Source organism: Scleropages formosus, chromosome 4, assembly GCF_900964775.1.
Source record: "Scleropages formosus chromosome 4, fSclFor1.1, whole genome shotgun sequence".
Taxonomy (NCBI): Eukaryota; Metazoa; Chordata; class Actinopteri; order Osteoglossiformes; family Osteoglossidae; genus Scleropages; species Scleropages formosus.
The window spans coordinates 11,545,884-11,562,967 of record NC_041809.1 but is presented as its reverse complement, the minus strand read 5'-3'; the positions used below and the strand labels follow the sequence as shown (position 1 = coordinate 11,562,967).

The following is a 17,084-nucleotide window of genomic DNA, read 5'->3' as shown; positions in this document are numbered from 1 at the left end:
TTGAACAGCAGATTGAACTGTGGGAGGAAACAGGAGCACCCAGAGGAGACCCACACAGACACGAAGAGAACATGCAAACTCCACACAGCCTGAGCAGGGATCGAACTCACGACCTCTCCTACCACCTAATCTGAGTTTATGAAATATCAAATGTACATTAAGAACATTATGGAAGTAATCACAGACAAATTATCTGACTTCAGCTGCAAAGATACAAATACTCCCAAGTAGCTTGAATTATTCTGGATTTTGTAATATTTTAGATAAAAGTTATTACTGCATTATATTGGTATAGACTTGAAAAAGAAAGCTTTACATAGATGCGCACACACACACGCTTTCTGAACCGCTTATCCCATATGGGGTCGTGGGGAACCGGAGCCTACCCGGCAACACAGGGCGTAAGGCCAGAGGGGGAGGGGACACACCCAGGACAGGATGCCACTCCCTCGCAAGGCACCCCAAGTGGAACTCGAACCCCAGACCCACTGGAGAGCAGGACCCGGTCCAATCCACTGCGCCACCACACCCTCCGATTCTACATAGATGCAGTTAAAGGTTAATTTTTGCCTCCAACTGCAGAAATATGTATTAACACTTTCAGGCCAGTACATTTAACAATAGCCAAAGATTCATGAAAATATGGGTGTCAGGACCCAGGAGAACAATTTGAATGATTACTGGGGACACCTCTTCAGCTCCACCCAGCCCCAACAGTGCACCTGATCCCAAATTATTGACCAGTTGTATAAAAGGGATGAAGGAGTCCTATCAAGTTGTGGATTATTAATTAGCACTGCATTGCCTGTCATCAGCAAAAGAGCCTTGTTTATGTATCTGTTTTCTCCAAGTCTCTTTCTCCCTGCATTTCTGTTCCTTTCCTGTCTGTACCAGTCTTCCATGCCCTTGACCTCATCCCATGTTCCCACCTTGTTCTCCTCATGCCTCTGTGTACCCAGTTTAGTCCTGTATGCCTGTTCTATTTATTGTCCTCGTAAGAATACTGTGTGCGTCTCTTTGTCCCATGTTTATCGTATCACTCATGCATTTCACTTGTAAATCTGCAGTGAGCATTTTTATTCACTCTGCGTTTGAATCATCACTACTTTTATCCGTGTCTGGATGCTACAGTAAAAACGTCCGTGTTCGTGTCACTTCCAGAAGCTACAGTGGGCAGCCTTGGTCAAATATGTTGTTTCTCTGAATCAAAGTGTGGAAAGAAGTAAACAAGGCCTCTGCAGGGAATAAACTTAAACATAACGTTGCTGCATATTTTCAAGCACAATTATCATTTATTGATGAGATCACCCTACAGGTTTTCATTAAAATTCAAGTCACAGGGCTGCCAGAACCTGAACCGTTCATTCCTGGAAGCACTCCATGGTTGATTTTAAGGTGTGTTCAGGACTGATATATTGCTGAAATATCCAACATCTTTAAGATTCTATGTATTTCTCAACAACTCTAGGACATCTGCTTCTAGGGTTTGTTGATGTATAATTGAAATAGTCTTCGTTCCACTTCCATAATATTTCCATATTTCCGATTCCACTGGCTGCCAAAAAATAGGAGACCTACCACCACGACCAAGGGTTGGCAAGTTTTTTTTTTTTTTAATTATTTACTCACTTTCTGCCTTATGTATCTGCCATGGTTGTGGCAAACAACTTCAAATCACATTTGTTCAATCCATAGCACGTTTTGTTTTGTGTATTGCTTTGCACACTTCAGACACTGGCTTTTCTCACATCTTTTCCAAGCAGAATATTTTTTGTAAGTATTGTTCTGTTAAACTGCACACCAGTATTCGGGTTTCACATAAACCCATCTGCACGTCCTTTACAGTAAGAAGTGGATTTTACTGTGCACATACAGTATGAGCAGTTTACAAGCAGTTCTATCAATTCAGTTCTAAATTCAAAGTTTTCCAGATTTTGCCTTGACTGCAATAATTCACCTGAACTGTTATGTCAAGTACTGTTTTTTTTTTTTTTCTTCCCTAAGTTAAAGTCATCTAGATGTTTTGTAATGCCTTCCCCTACCTTGTAAAAGTCAATTCTTGCTTTCAAGTGCTCAGCCGGCTGCTTGTAAGAGCACATATTTCAGTGTAGAGACAAAACCCAGAGAGGTTTAAAGGGTCAGAATACTTATTCAATTCAGGAATTGTCTTCACTTGGCTTAATTCAAGGCATAAGGAGTCTGTTAAGTTTTCAGCCTATTCAACAAGAACTGGAATGATACTGAAGCTTTTGAATGTGCCACTTTTTTTTTTTTAATTTTTATTAAATTCAGCAAATAAACTAACTCTGAACTAAATTGTGCAAAAATATGTCACATTTAACATTCTGTTCTGCAAAAGTTGTACCTTCTTTTCAATGAGAAATATCATTTGACCAGGTGACCAAACTTTTGCATAAAATCACATGCATAACAGGTTGATAAAATATAAAAAACAACATTTGAAAAAGAACTGAAAGTAATTTATGGCATATAGCATTTATAGTAATAGTTACATGAATACAGGAAAGTTGAAAACCAATTACCAATATTACATATACGAGATCTGACAGTTATAGCACTTTAATACCTTAAGTTTTTAAATCAACAAGTGAATTTATGCAGTTACTGAATCTGGAAGAGACCAGATTGATAATGGCTCAACTGCAGGTGGTTCTGTTATGTTTTTATGGGACAAATGTGTCTTATTTTAAACAATATTTTAACTCTGTGTAGGAATGATCGTTTAAGATGTGGAGGAAGTACAGTAGTTGCTCCTGTGATGAAAAGAAGGCAAAGGGGCTATTCAGGGCAGAGGATCAAGGGGTTCCATGCTAATCACTACCAGTAATGAAATTAAAGTTTTACAAGTATCCTATAGGCCTACACTGTGCTACTACTATGTAATACTGATTTGTTTTAGCTTTATTTTACTCCCATATGAGACTGTATATAAGCTCTGCTTATCTTGTATATCTGTGGGGTTTTTTGTAATGGAGACAGAAGGTACATTTGACCTGGGAACAGGATGGGAAGTCCCCTGGCACGTTATTATTTTTATTATTATCCATCCATCCATCCATTATCTACAGCCTCTTGTCCTGAGCGGGGTCACAGTGAGCCAGAGCCTAGCCTAGCATTGCAGGGTGCAGGGCCAAGGGGGGAGGGGTCACACCCGGGGGGGCACCAGTCCATCAAAAGGCAAGCAGGGCTCGAACCCCAGACCCGCCACACAGCGGGCACCACCATGCCCCCCATTCTTAGTAGTAGTAGTAGTAGTAGTAGTAGTAGTAGTAGTAGTAGTAGTAGTAGTAGTAGTAGTAGTAGTAGTAGTAGTAGTAGTAGTAGTAGTAGTAGTAGTAGTAGTAGTAGTAGTGGTGAGGGACACTGGGTAGTGTAGAGGTTAAAGTTCCTGCTTCTGGACCCAAAAGTCATAGGTTTGATCCTCTCCTCTGCCTTGTCTCTTAAGCAAGGTACTGACCCTAAAATGCCTTTGTAGGAATGGGTAAATAGCTGTAAGTTTGTAACTGTAATAATAATTGTATCCTTAACATTATAAGGTGCTTTGGAGAAAAGCATCAGGTAAATGAATAAATGCATGTCTTTGTGACCTTAAGAACTTCTGAGCATAACAAGCAGTTATCTCAAATGCTTTTTGAATGCATTGCTGTGATCCTTCACAGTACTTTCTGTGAATGTTAACTGAGGTATTGCATACTGAATTTTCCATGGGTTTATTTGAGAGTGCAGTAAAATGCAAGAATTGTAGGTCTTGATAGAACTGACGCTACATCTTTTAACATAATTTAAACTGTCATATTTAACAGCATGTTATTTAAATATGCATGCATTACAGACCAGAGAATGTCCTCTCTTTAGAAAGCAAGACGTCAACTACAGGTATCTGACAAATGTAAACCCTTCTCAAGAGCTATATATTTGGCTATTTACACACACACACACACACACATTTTCAGAACCGCTTGTCCCATACGGGGTCACGGCTATTTACACAGATTTGGAGATTAAAAAAGGATTTAACACAGATTTCAGGCAGTTATTTGACATTCTTTAATATAAATCCGTTTTCATATGACTCTTGTACATAAAAAATGAACTCAAAGTACAGGGAAAATTTAAACATACTTATTGACAGAGTGACAAGGGTACCGAAGTGGAATAACCAAGGTGGGATGTAGAATGGAGAAGGTAGGCATCAGCCAAAGTAGTTGACCAAATGTCTGAACAACCTCCAGCATGTAGTGCCATTTGTGAAGCATGTGACCACCACACATATGTGTACATATGAAATATGGAAATGCAGCTATGTGTTTAATGTTTTTAACTGATGATCTATATAAGCATGTTGAATATTCAGTCTTTTATTAAGAGAAAAAGACTGGAAAATGAGATCTTTGCGGCTTTGAAGACAGCCAGTGGTGCAACGCTGCAAAAATTGCTTGTGTCAGGTGGTCCATCTACTACATGGAATCAGTAAAAAAAGAAATAAAGAATATCATTGGCAAAAAGCAGCAATGGGAAGAACCTCATACTCAGAACCGGTGATCCTTCGACGGAACTGTCGTGGTAGACCAACCACAATCACACTTTAACCTGAAGATCCTGGATTGCCAAAAAAAGAGTCAACAAAGACCAGCAAAGGTGTTGATACCACAGCCCAGTTGTAAAACATTCATAAGGCATGACAGTACCTGTTCCCAGGTATACCACGATGTGTACGTACGTCATTCATGCTATCTTGTGAATGTCTGATATGAGCCTCAATGGTCCTTCATGGGGTTCTTGGTGAATTGTGATGCTTGGTTCCAATGACAGCATTTCACTTTGATTGTGGAACACTTTTTTCCTGCAGCTGTGACAAACTTAATCCAGTACAAGGCACAGTTAATGCTGCATGGTATGACAGCATTTGAACAATCATCTGAATTATCTTCATCTGCATAGTTAAGGACACATACTTGTAACCTGAAGGTCACTGGTTGAAGTCCTGGCAGGCGCTCTGTTGCAGCATCCTTGAAAAAGGCACTACAACAGCTTCAGTAAAAGATGCCACTGTGTAAATGGGTAAAACTGTCAGTCTTGTTTGATAAAAATATCAGTAAAGTAATCCAATAATATTACTCCCTTGATGAGGTACTTCTTCAGTATAGCGAGGGGTTCTTTTCCTGGTGTAAATGCCTCCGTCCGCAAATCATAAATGATAGCTTTGCCTTTACTTTCCCCAAACTATCCAACTTTCATGGTCTAATCACAATACAGCAGTCATATAAATATGTATATTGTGCACCATTTGTTGGTTTCTGGACTGAAGTTCCTACAACAGTAGCTTCCAACAACATGAACTGAAGGACTTCCTGCCAAAGAAAAGGTGCCAGAATCCTGCAGAACAGTTCCAGACCCTAACCAAGTCCCGGCCACATTGCAGCTATGCCATTCTGGCCGTAGGTGGTGGCCAGACAGCATACCAACACACAGTTGCTTCATATTTCCATTTTTTTCCCCTGTATGTCTATGCAGTCACTGTTATGTTGAGCTCTGTGCTTCTTCAGACAACTTATTCAAGTAGATGGTAAAAATGTCCAGTAAATTGTGCAATTAGTCCCAGGGTAGTAGGTCACACAGTGGCTAAGGACTTCAGCATGCAATACAAATCCCACTCTTGCTATAATGCTTTTCAGGAAGATACTTGACCTATGTTTCCTCAGTAAAAACCCCTTGTGGTAAAGATGGGCAAGTGATGGTATATTTATTCATTTAGCTGATGTTCTTCTCCAAAGCAAATTGCAATGTCAAGCCACCTATAGTTATTTACCCATTTATACAGCTGGGTAATTTCACAGTAAGTAGATTGCTCAAGAGTACTACAGCTGGAGGCAGGATTCAAACCTATAACCTTTGCATCCAAAGGCAGCAGCTCTAACCACTGTACGAACAACTGCCAACTGTAAAGCTACTTTGCAATATTATGAGATAATTTTGTCCAAGTGTATGTTTTAGCTATATAATTAAAATTGAAAAATTACACTTGCGACATCAAAAATATTTAGAGGATGTATGGAAAATTGTGTTTACAAATGTACTGTTACTAGACACACTCTGCCCATCAGACCCACTGGGTGGTAATTTACTGTACCAGAGAATGCCCCCTGTGGTGAAGGGCCTCACTGAATGCACATGTTTGTTCCATTTATTTTAATCTCCTTTTTTGATTGAACTCAGACGTATCTGTACTGCCCAGGTTATAACTTTACAATACATTCAATGACAATGCTGGGCTGCTATGACAGTACTAATATATTAGTATATTGATATATTGGTATAAATCAACACAGGCCTGTAGTATAAATTTATGTAGTATTTCCATGACTCACTTGTTGCACATTAGGAAATAATGGTGTGTGTGTGTGTGTGTGTGTGTGTGTGTGTGTGTGTGTGTGTGTGTGTGTGTGTGTGTATGCATGGGTTTTTGGAAAATCCAATGTGACCGTAACATTACTGTTGTTTTTGGTGGTTGCCCTTATTTTTCCAAAAAGTGTCTGTTACATAACAATTTCATACCAAATTTAACAGAACATAGTTATATACTGATAAAATCTGTATCCGCATGTTATCAACTAGTGAATGATCTATATGTCTCAAAGCACATTTCTAGCATTGGATTAATTTAAAAAAAAATACAATAATTTCTGTTTCCATCAATTTGTGTGTGTATGACATTCTTGCTGTGAGTGTTTCAAAAGTTAAGTTAGCAACTTATCTCTTTTTGAACAGACTACCCATGATTAAATGTCACCAAATATAAATACAGGCTCCTCTTTTCATCCAAATGCAAACGATTCCTTCAGTGGGAAAAAATGAGCAAGAGAAGGACGATTTTCCATAGCAAATATTGTTGATCAGTGGACCCTCTTTTATGAGAAATTCATTGTAGAACTGATGAAATAACTCCTAAGAACTTGACTCCAAAAGTCATGCATGCATGTCTATTTATACGATCTAGTAACAGGAACACCCTCTTACTCATAAATTCCGCATCCCTTTCATCCTTAATATTACCAGAATTCAACCTTTAAGTGCTCTATTGTCTTCTAACATGTGTATGTCCCAATGTTACCCTGTACTGACAAGTCCACTGCCTTTAACTGCCGTTTTACTGGGTCTATTTACTATTTGCCTTTAGTCATAGTCGCATCATCACTCAGCACAAAATAAAGGAAATGCATAAAAATTGCGAGTATATATCAATATAGACTAATTACGTAAAAAGTCATACTCCTATGCTGACCATTATGAGCTGTATGCGCCCAAGGGTACAAGCGATTTTTCGGGGTTCTGCATTTTTTAAATTATTACTTAATTATTATTATAACTATCTGGGATATAATCCAGGACACACATCTCAACGCTGAAAGCTAACGCCTTATCCACATAATGCGCTACCAGTCTAAGTCCGTTTCTTGCACCACGTTTGGGTTCTTTTTTTTTTTTTCTTGTAGATTATAATCAATTCATTTCTCATCTTTTTGATTGCTTGCTTCCTTTTTTCCTCTTCACTTTTACTTAACTTTCACAGTGCTCCTTTCGTCCCTGCTGCCCAGATCATGGGGGTTACACATATGAAGTTTTTGACATATGACTGATCGATCTCCTGTGTATCCCCAAGGTCTTCGTGTTGGACAATCAAAGCTCCTTTATTGGATTACCCTGGGTGTGTATGATTGAAGAATGGATATTCTCATAGCTTCTCCACGTATACCTGTTTCAAAATGCAATCTTTTATGTTGAAGAACACCCTCCGTTATTGATTTATTCCATGAGCTATATATAGCGCCTTCATTAATATGTCGCTCACGTTCAATAGAAAGTTAAAGCTTATAGGTGCTGGTTGGTTCAGGAGGGGAAGGGTGGGGGTGCACATGCAGATTTCTTTCATTTAAGCCTATTTTAAGTGGAATTTTCAAAGCCTCTTTTAGGTAAACTCTTTCTGCTTTGGGGTACACCGTTTCAGTGGTAATGGTTGGGTCACTTTTTGAATTGCACTTTCAAAACAATGGATTTTTTTTTAACCTTTCATGACTCATTGCAGAGAAAATTGTGCATTTACTGCAGTTAAACATACAAGGAGATGTTGGGCTTATCATTTTTTGACGTGCACAGTTTTCACAGGGTATGAAGCTGTGAGTTCAGCCTCAGTCGGAAATCGGATTCCTTACCCCGAATTTCTGATCTAACACATAGTAACCTCTTTCATACGTAGCCGTGCAGTTTGGCAGCTGTGTTGTGCGTGCGTGTGTGTGTGTGCGTGTCCGTGCGTGCAGTTTTACACTCGCAAGCTGTTTTCGTGTCGCATGTTTGCTGCGATTTGCTCGTCCCAACGCCGGTGCTCCTTACCAATGTGGATGATGGAGTCCGCTCCTGCTGAATTGCATTGCAATATCCACAGGGAAAGGCAGATCAGCAGCGCTTCCATCTCCGGCTCCCACCAAAGCAGTTCATCCACGCTCCTTTTTTGCGCCCGAAAAATCCAGCACGGAGAGGGGCGCAAAACGTGAAATGAATGATCGTAGTAGAGAATAAAATTCCTATTTTAAAAAATGCAAACAAAACTGTAAGTACTTGCATATAAATCGCAGTGGTGATTTTTAAGGTAAAACTGATCAGTGAGGAGTGAGGAGAGATGCAGGTAAATCCTCTGCTCTTTAGAGACCGGCGGCGAGTCCGGCGCTCGCGCTGTTGCTCTCGCTCTTTCTAGCGCTCGCGGTGTCTGAGACATTACAAACCGCGAGCTGCGGAGGAGGGACACCCCCCCCCCCCAAAACCCCACAGCCCACCTCGTTCTTTCGCTCGCTCTCTCCGACCACGTGACTGCAGAGACTTTGGACACCCGGCGGAGCCGTCCGGAGGCTCCGAGGTAAGAATAAAAAACGTGTTCGAGATCGGGAGACGGACAGACACGAGGAGACCGCTTTGGCCCCCCAAAACAACCTGCGCGGAATGGGGGGGTTCAACGCGGGCTGAAAAACTGCGCATTCAATTTCAAATATTGTGTTAGGTGGGTGCATTGCATAGTGTATACATAGCATGCATTATTTCTTTTGAATGGGGGTGGGGTGAGGTTTACCCATTAATGATTAAGAGAAATGTGTTTATTGCAGAAGTTCAAATCAGAATGAGAAAAAAAAAAAAAAAAAGTTTCACTGTTGAAAAAAGAAAGGAAAAAAAAGATCGCAGAAGAATGCACCCGCATCTTGAGGTGTCCAGGTGGCTGGAGGGGCGATGCATGGGAGGAGACCTTGCAACTTGAGGAATGAAGTCCATCAAGGACCTTCCGTGGAGAAAGGAGATGGATGGCAAGGACATGTGAAGCTCTCTGTTCCCATCAAGAGGGTAGTTCACACACCAGTGCGACAGTATAATGGACTCAAAGGATCGGACAGATCTGGTTTGATTTCAAAGCAGAGGAAGGAATATGAACGGTACAGAGAAAGCTGTTTTTTATTATTACAGGAAATAATTGTGAAATGAAGCGAGCCGTGCGCTAATTAGTGGTACGGGGAGCTGAGGGGAATCACTACGCTACAGTGAGTGCGCTGCTAATGGTAATGGCTGTGGGTGTAATGACTTTAACAGGTCATCTCTTAATTCAGCTCGTACAAATAACGGGCAGTGCATCCCGTCTTAGAAAGGAGAATTAAATTTGCTCGTTAAACGTGCTTTTTAATACTTAGTTCAATCTGAATGTTCTTTCATTCATGTGCTTAACAACCCTGAGAATGAATTGAAGGCTCTGGAAAAGAAAGCTGATGCGAGCATGTTTACCACTTCTAATATAAATATATTATTTCTTTGCGTGTGATGCTAATGAAAGTTTTGTCTCCGAAGAGGCAATGGTTCATAAACCTGAGGACGTAAAATAAACACTCTGCTTCAACTTCGCCTCGGAAATGCCTCCCCACAAAATGGACAAACTTGGACGAAGACCGTGGCTCTGGGCGACCCACCCCGATATTCTTATCCTTACAATTAAAGGATATTTCTTGGAATTCTGTGAACAGAAATATCTCTTAATTGTTTGGATGAGTCTGTCAGTTCGCAGAGTGAGTTTCAGCACCAGGGAGCCCTGGACAGCGTCCGTTCCTTTGCTTCTCCGGACAGTGCAGTTTGATATTTGCCAGTCTGCGTGTATCATGTATACACGGTGCATGACTGATAAGATTTCATGTATGAATAGCTTGAAAAACAATAAATTCCCTCAACTTCTAACTGTCTTAAACTGATCTTTGTAATCCGTGCCAAAGTACAAAAACATTGGAGAAAATCTCTTCATATACATGACATCCGATTTTGTTCAGAGTTTCCTTTTATAAGTACAATGTAAATGTCAGTTTTTTTTAATAAATGATTTTGGTTATAAAAACCCTAATATTAGCCAGCTGGGCTAATTATGTTGTTGAAATTGTGATTCCAAAGGAACGTACAAACCAGATTTAATTGTGGATATGTTATTTGTTTCACTAAAAGATACTCCTACGTGTAGCATAGACATTTGCTGAAATAAATGGTTTTGATGTGGAACATGTGCCTGTAATGTAGGACGCCTATTCAAAATGTTTACTTCCTAGGAAAATGCAAACATATTAACATCAAACGACAGTTTTGGTTAATCAACTGTTACAACATCATACTTTGTCTATATCAAGGGAATATGACTATTACAAGCTTAGAGGCTCAGTATGTGATATGGAGTAACAAGTGGTTACTGCAGCTAAGGGTGCATTGATACAAAAAAATTCTCTGTCTGCTTGCTTGCCAGTCTGCCTGCCTGTCTGTCTGTCCGACTTAACGATGAGCAGCTATTCCAAGAGCTATTCTGACCAATGTAATAAGCATTGTAATGTTAATAATACTAAGCATTGAGCAAATTAAGGATATTAAGCAAATATTAAGCGTTGAGTTTTCTCACACACAAGAGGAGATCTGGTAGTTGCTCCCTGTGGGAGGATTAGAACATTGCCTGGGATCCTAAGGTAAGTCAAATAAGAGGGTTTGATAACTTCATGTCAACCCTTTATCATGTCAAAGCTTCAAAGGGATCAAATGACAAGGCCGTGTCTACAGAACAAGTCTGATAATCCAGTGTGAAGAGTATCACTCTCTTAATGGAACTCCAGGACAGCTTAACTGGCTAAAGTTTTCTTCTGAAAAGCATTTTGAGTTCTTGGATAAAGATTTAAATTTGATTAGTGTCTCATGCTAACTATAATGAGAGTGCTGTGATGGAAGAATACTGCTTGCATCAATTTGCTGACGGAGGGTGTGTTTAAACCGATTAGATTTACATTTACATTTATTCACTAAATGTAACTAGGAGTTGACTAGAAGTTCTTGGTTGGTTATCCATTTTGATGACCTGTTAGGTGGCTGGAATCACAGTAGAAAAATGTGTGTTGCCTCTCCAAAGCAAAAAGTGACTGAATAAGTGTAAAGAATCCAGAATCAGAGGAGCGCAGATATGTTCTGTCCACCACTTCCTAGTAGGCAGAAAAGGTGATAGACCCAATATCAAGAAAGCTGGGGAAATAACTACACAAGCCACCAGAATACATGTAAAAGAAAGTACTGTCATCGGAATCCATTTTCCCCCACTTTACAATCAAGCAGTGATGTATTGCTAAAATAATGATTTTCAAAGAACCATGTGGTTGACAGTGGTGGTGCGCAGGGTGAAGAAACAGTTCGTAACAGTTTTCAGCATTTGTCTTCTGTCATTATGAAAACTAATGGTATTAAACACCAATTTATCTGTCATTGAATCAATATAATTTATTCTAATGTCTGTATAAAGGACGGGGGTGCGGTGGCGCAGTGGGTTGGACCGCAGTCCTGCTCTCCGGTGGGTCTGGGGTTCGAGTCCCGCTTGGGGTGCCTTGCGACGGATTGGCGTCCCGTCCTGGTTGTGTCCCCTCCCCCTCTGGCCTTACGCCCTGTGTTGCCGGGTAGGCTCCGGTTCCCCGTGACCCCGTATGGGACAAGCGGTTCTGAAAATGTGTGTGTGTGTGTGTGTGTATAAAGGACTGATTCTCTTATGTGTTGTATAATCCAGGTGGTCCTTATGAATATGAATGAAATTTGTTGCCATAAAGTCAAATTCAAGCATTAAAAATCACTCCACTAATTCTTATCGGGTTTTTCAATACAGCCAGAGTGATGATACAATAGATGTGCACAAGTCTTACTTCTATTTCCTTTCAAAGATTCTAAAAAGAAATTCTGTAAACATTTGTTTGATGGGCTTTTTTTTTTTTTTCTGAGCAGCTTTTTTCTGAAAGTCTGAGAAGTTTGCAACAGCAAGTAATCCACATTTAAATCAACTGGATCAAGTCCTGATGGTCAAAATTTAAGAATCAAGTTTAGATAATGTCTGGTTTATTAATATCTCATATAGCTAAAAACAATTAACAAAGAAATGTATGTGCTCATTGACAGTAGTCTTGGCTTTTGTTCAGTGAAGCTAGGATTTCATTGTCATATGACCAGGATTAATAGCTCAAAGAACTGAATAAAGGAGCTTTTTTGCCTTCTATTGCTAAACTTTGAGTGTAGGGGACTTTTATTTAGATAAATATACTCTGTACATCGCTTCAGTTGGACTAAATAAAGGGCTGTCATTAGAAAGAACGACTTTCTGTCACTATCTGAATTATGGCAATTTGCAGCATCTGTAAAGACTAAGGTTTCAGAGAGTGCTTAATTACAAATCTGAGATTTGTATTCAGATACCCTGCTAATTAAACAAAAGGATCTGTTCTTGTGGAGTTCTACAGATCAATCTCAGTATACTATTGACTCATTAAAATAACAATTCTGTTTTTACCCAGCACATTTCCTATTGCCTAGAGGGAATATAGAGAGATGACCAAAAGTAGCATGAACTGTCGTAACAAGTGATTTTTTTTCCATATTTTTACCGTCATTTTGCAGTATGAGTATCTATCTATCTATCTATCTATCTATCTGTGGGCACAAATGCTTTCCACTTTATTTTCAATGTATTCTTCCTCGGAAATTTCTGCAATAAAATTGAAAACTGCACTGCACTTTTTACAGGACATCCAAGTCTATGTGTGTGAATCACCAACAGCAGAGCTCCAACTAGTGGTGCACAACTGAAAGTAAATAAACCCTCCTTCATTTCCTTCTAAGGAAAATATTTGTTTTTCTGTATAATCATTTTTGCTGGTCCTAGTTAAGCAACTTTAATTATATCACAGTGTAAATGCATTAAAAATACATTATGTTTGCATTATGCCAGATATGCAAGTTTTCTTTGCAAATAAATTGTGCAAATGTTTAAGAACATAGTAATGATTATAAAAATTGGCTGTAATATGTAATTGGTATATCATGTACTTCTGGTGATGCTAGCTGAACATGATAAAATTAAAATGCAATTTTTTTTTCAGAGAATATTAATTCTGACTAACTGGCTGAACGGTTTGTCTCCTGATTTTGGAAGAAAACACTGAGGAATACTGAGGAAATCATCATAAACACACAGCTGGGGCTGAGGCCAGATTCAAGCCCATAACCCTGCAGCCATAAGGCGACGACAACATCACTGCCCACAAAGTTATTTAATTTACAGCATCTGAGAATAATTCTTAAAAAAGTTATACATTTATCATTATATATATATAATAATAAAGATGCTCAAAATAAGGAATTCACTGTAATCCAAGTACTTCAGTATTTTAACAGATGGTGAGAGAAACTTAAATGAAAGTAATATAATTAGCTATAAACTGAGTTTTAATGTGTATAATTCTAAAAACTGCAATATTGTTATCCATTATGTTAGTTGACTTTTTGAGTTGAGTTTGGAGGTTTGAACAACAAGTGAAACAATAGGTCATTATGCTGCCTGAGCATGTTACGTTTCCAGAGCCCATCTGTTGTGACTCTTCTGCACTTGACTGGAATGGAAAGAACCTCTGGAATCAAGGCTGATTTTTTAAGATCCCATTCCTCTTTTTTACTGCTGATGGCTGGATGACAGAGGGAAAACACAAAATAAATTGCTATAGGAGCTTGAGAACACATGCTGCATCCTGTCAACACCTGACTGGCAGGAATCAATCTCTTGTCATGGATATGCCTCCCTCTCTCACGCTCTCTCTCTCTCTTTCACTTTCACTTTCACACACACACACACACACACACACACACACACACACACACACACACACACACACACACACAAACACATGCACATGCACATACAAACAGGCAACTCCAGTCAGAGACTTTAGGTGGTACTTGGGTGCCATCTGGGAAAAAGGCTTGCATTTAGGCAGTCAAGGACCTGTGGAGCTGGATTTAGATACAGACACAAACAGCTAAACGTGCTTCATTAAACCCTTTACTTATTATTCTCTTTAAGCTCAGTGGGGATGGATACAAGGTTCTTTAAAAGAAAATGACATGGGAGCTGAAACATCCGTCTGTTTTAGGCAGTCTCTTGTGACCCAGTCAGACAAATTCAATCTGTGGAGTTGACTTGTTGTGTGGTGTTAGCTGACGTGGCCAAAAATAGCTCTTTTCAGGCAATGCTGTTATTATTATTATTATTATTATTATTATTATTATTATTATTATTATTATGGGGGGCACAGTGGCGCAGTGGGTTGGACTGGGTCCTGCTCTCTGGTGGGTCTGGGGCTCAAGTCCCACTTGGGGTGCCTTGGGATGGACTGGCATCCCTTCCTGGGTGTGTCCCCTCCCCCTCCAGCCCTACGCTCTGTGTTTTCGGGTTAGGCTCTGGCTCCCCGCGACCCCATATGGGATAAGCAGTTCAGATTGTGTGTGTGTGTGTGTGTGTGTGTGCATTATTATTATTATTACTTAGCTGAAACCATTTACAAAGACAGATATGACACACCAGCTTACTTACAATTACCTGTCAATTTTCATAACAGAGAAAGATTACATCCACACTCATACATATATTGGCAATTTAGAATCACCAGTTCCCCTGAAACATAGGAGGAACCTGGAGCATTAGGAGGAAACCCACCTGAACCAGAGGAGAACATGAAAACTCCATGTAGACTAGGTTTACCAATTAATGCCACCATGTCACAGCAAAGGCCATTTTTATGTAGTGAGAAAAAATCAAGCTTTTCTGTCAAAATGTCTGGAAAGGTCAACCTGTAACCAGTTATCTGCATTCCTCGCTCACAATAATGTCTTTGATGGTTATGTCTGCAAAGTTAATCCTTCCACTGAAACCACCTTACTCACAGCATCAAACGTTCTCCACTCCACTGGAGTGGAGTCTCCCTCTCCTTGGTCTTCATCGTTCTTGACCTGTCTGCAGTGTTTGATACTGTTAACGACCAGATTCTACTCTCCTCTCTTGCATAGCTTGACATCAAAGGAACTGCACTGAAATTTTTTGAGTCCTACCTATCAGGAAGATCTTAATAAGTTGTCTGTCATGGTTCCCAGTCATCCACTCAGTTTCTCTCTATTGGTGTTCCACAGGGTTCGGTGCCAGACCCCCTACTCTTCTCCATCTATAGCTCTTTCCTCGGCCATGTCATCGCCTTCCATGAAATCTCCTACCACTGCTATACTGGCAATACCCAACTTTGCTTCTGCTTTCCACCAGACCTACAGATGTTTCCTCACACTACTGAGAACCCTCTATCAAACTGAACGCTCACTTATTTCATCAACTTCATCAGCTAAGCCTGGGAATGATGATAGATTGAAGTCTGTCCATCTCTCAACATATCAAAGTCACAACACAGTCCTGCAGATACATTCCACATAACATCTCCAGGAGCCACAGTTAATCTGACTAGAAACTCTACTCAACTTCTGGTCCAGGCCATGGTGATTGCCCACCTGAATTACTTGAACTCTTTCCTGTCTGCCCTTCTAGCCTCTGCCAACAAACCTCTCCAGTTGATACACAATTCTGTATGAGTTGTGCTTGACCTACCAAAGCACTCCAGTGTATCCCCTTACCTTGTCTCTCTTCCTTGGCTACTGCAGTTGCCTGCATCAAATTCAAGACTGGTTACAGATTGCAAAACCATCAACAGATCTGATATACCAATATGATCAAGACCTGATTACTTACTACACCAGAACCAGACTGTAATGCTCCCCTGCTTTTGCCTATTTGGTTGTCGCATGCAGAAAAGGCTCAAAATCAAACACACATGGGTTTTGTTTCTGTTTCTGAAGTGGTGGAATGATCTCCTTCTTTTACTCAGATCTGCTAAATCTCCCTCAACATTCAAAAAAGGTCTCAGAACTCACCTCTTTCAGACTTCTTCCCTGATATTCTAAGTGCTTGATAAAAGTGTACATATATTTATGTTATCTGTTTAAATAATTTTAAAAAATCCTATATGCAGCCACTCCTGTAACATATTCTTAAAAATAATGTGTCTGCATCCTAAACTCTCCTTATGTTGGTGTAATGCCCTTTTTTGTGTTGTTCTCATAGATGTACATCACTTTTGAGTAAACGGTTTGCTAAACAAATAAATAAAAATGTTAATCTTTGTTCAAGGTGGCTTACATTGTGAGGTTTGTATGCTAAGCTGCTTACAGTTACTTAACCATTTGACAGCATTTATACTTGAGTGATTAAGGTTAAATACCCCGATGAAGAGTACTGCAGCAGGTGCAGTGATTTGGCTGATGACCTTCCGCTTACAAAGGTTTTAATTGCATTGTTCTCAAACTGGTTCACAGTGAATTATTGATTTTTTTAGGGGGAAATTATCAGATTTTACCAGCTAAGGTCTATCAATTCTCTGACTCTGGTGGGCAAAGGCAAGGGTTCTTTATGTCTCTGGAAGTGGGATTGGAGAAACCCACACACACACATCATCTGAAACCGCTTGTCCCATACTGGGTCGTGGGGAGCCGGAGCCTAACCCGGCAGCACAGGGCAAAAAGCTGGAGGGGACACACCCAGCATGGGACACCAGTCTGTCACATTGCACCCCCAGCGGGACTCGAACCCCAGACCCACCGGAGAGCAGGAC

General features: G+C 40.0%; 1 protein-coding gene across 1 annotated transcript in view; it reads right to left on the bottom strand.

Annotated features, from left to right (window-relative positions):
• LOC108932713 (glutamate receptor ionotropic, delta-1-like) overlaps window positions 1–8,757 on the bottom strand; it is a 284,710-nt gene extending 275,953 nt beyond the window's left edge. Inside the window, 1 exon segment of the mRNA XM_018749280.2 lies at window positions 8,410–8,757. Within this exon segment, the coding sequence (XP_018604796.2) occupies window positions 8,410–8,488 (79 nt within the window). The 5' untranslated portion in view covers window positions 8,489–8,757.
• Window positions 8,758–17,084: the final 8,327 nt, after the last annotated feature.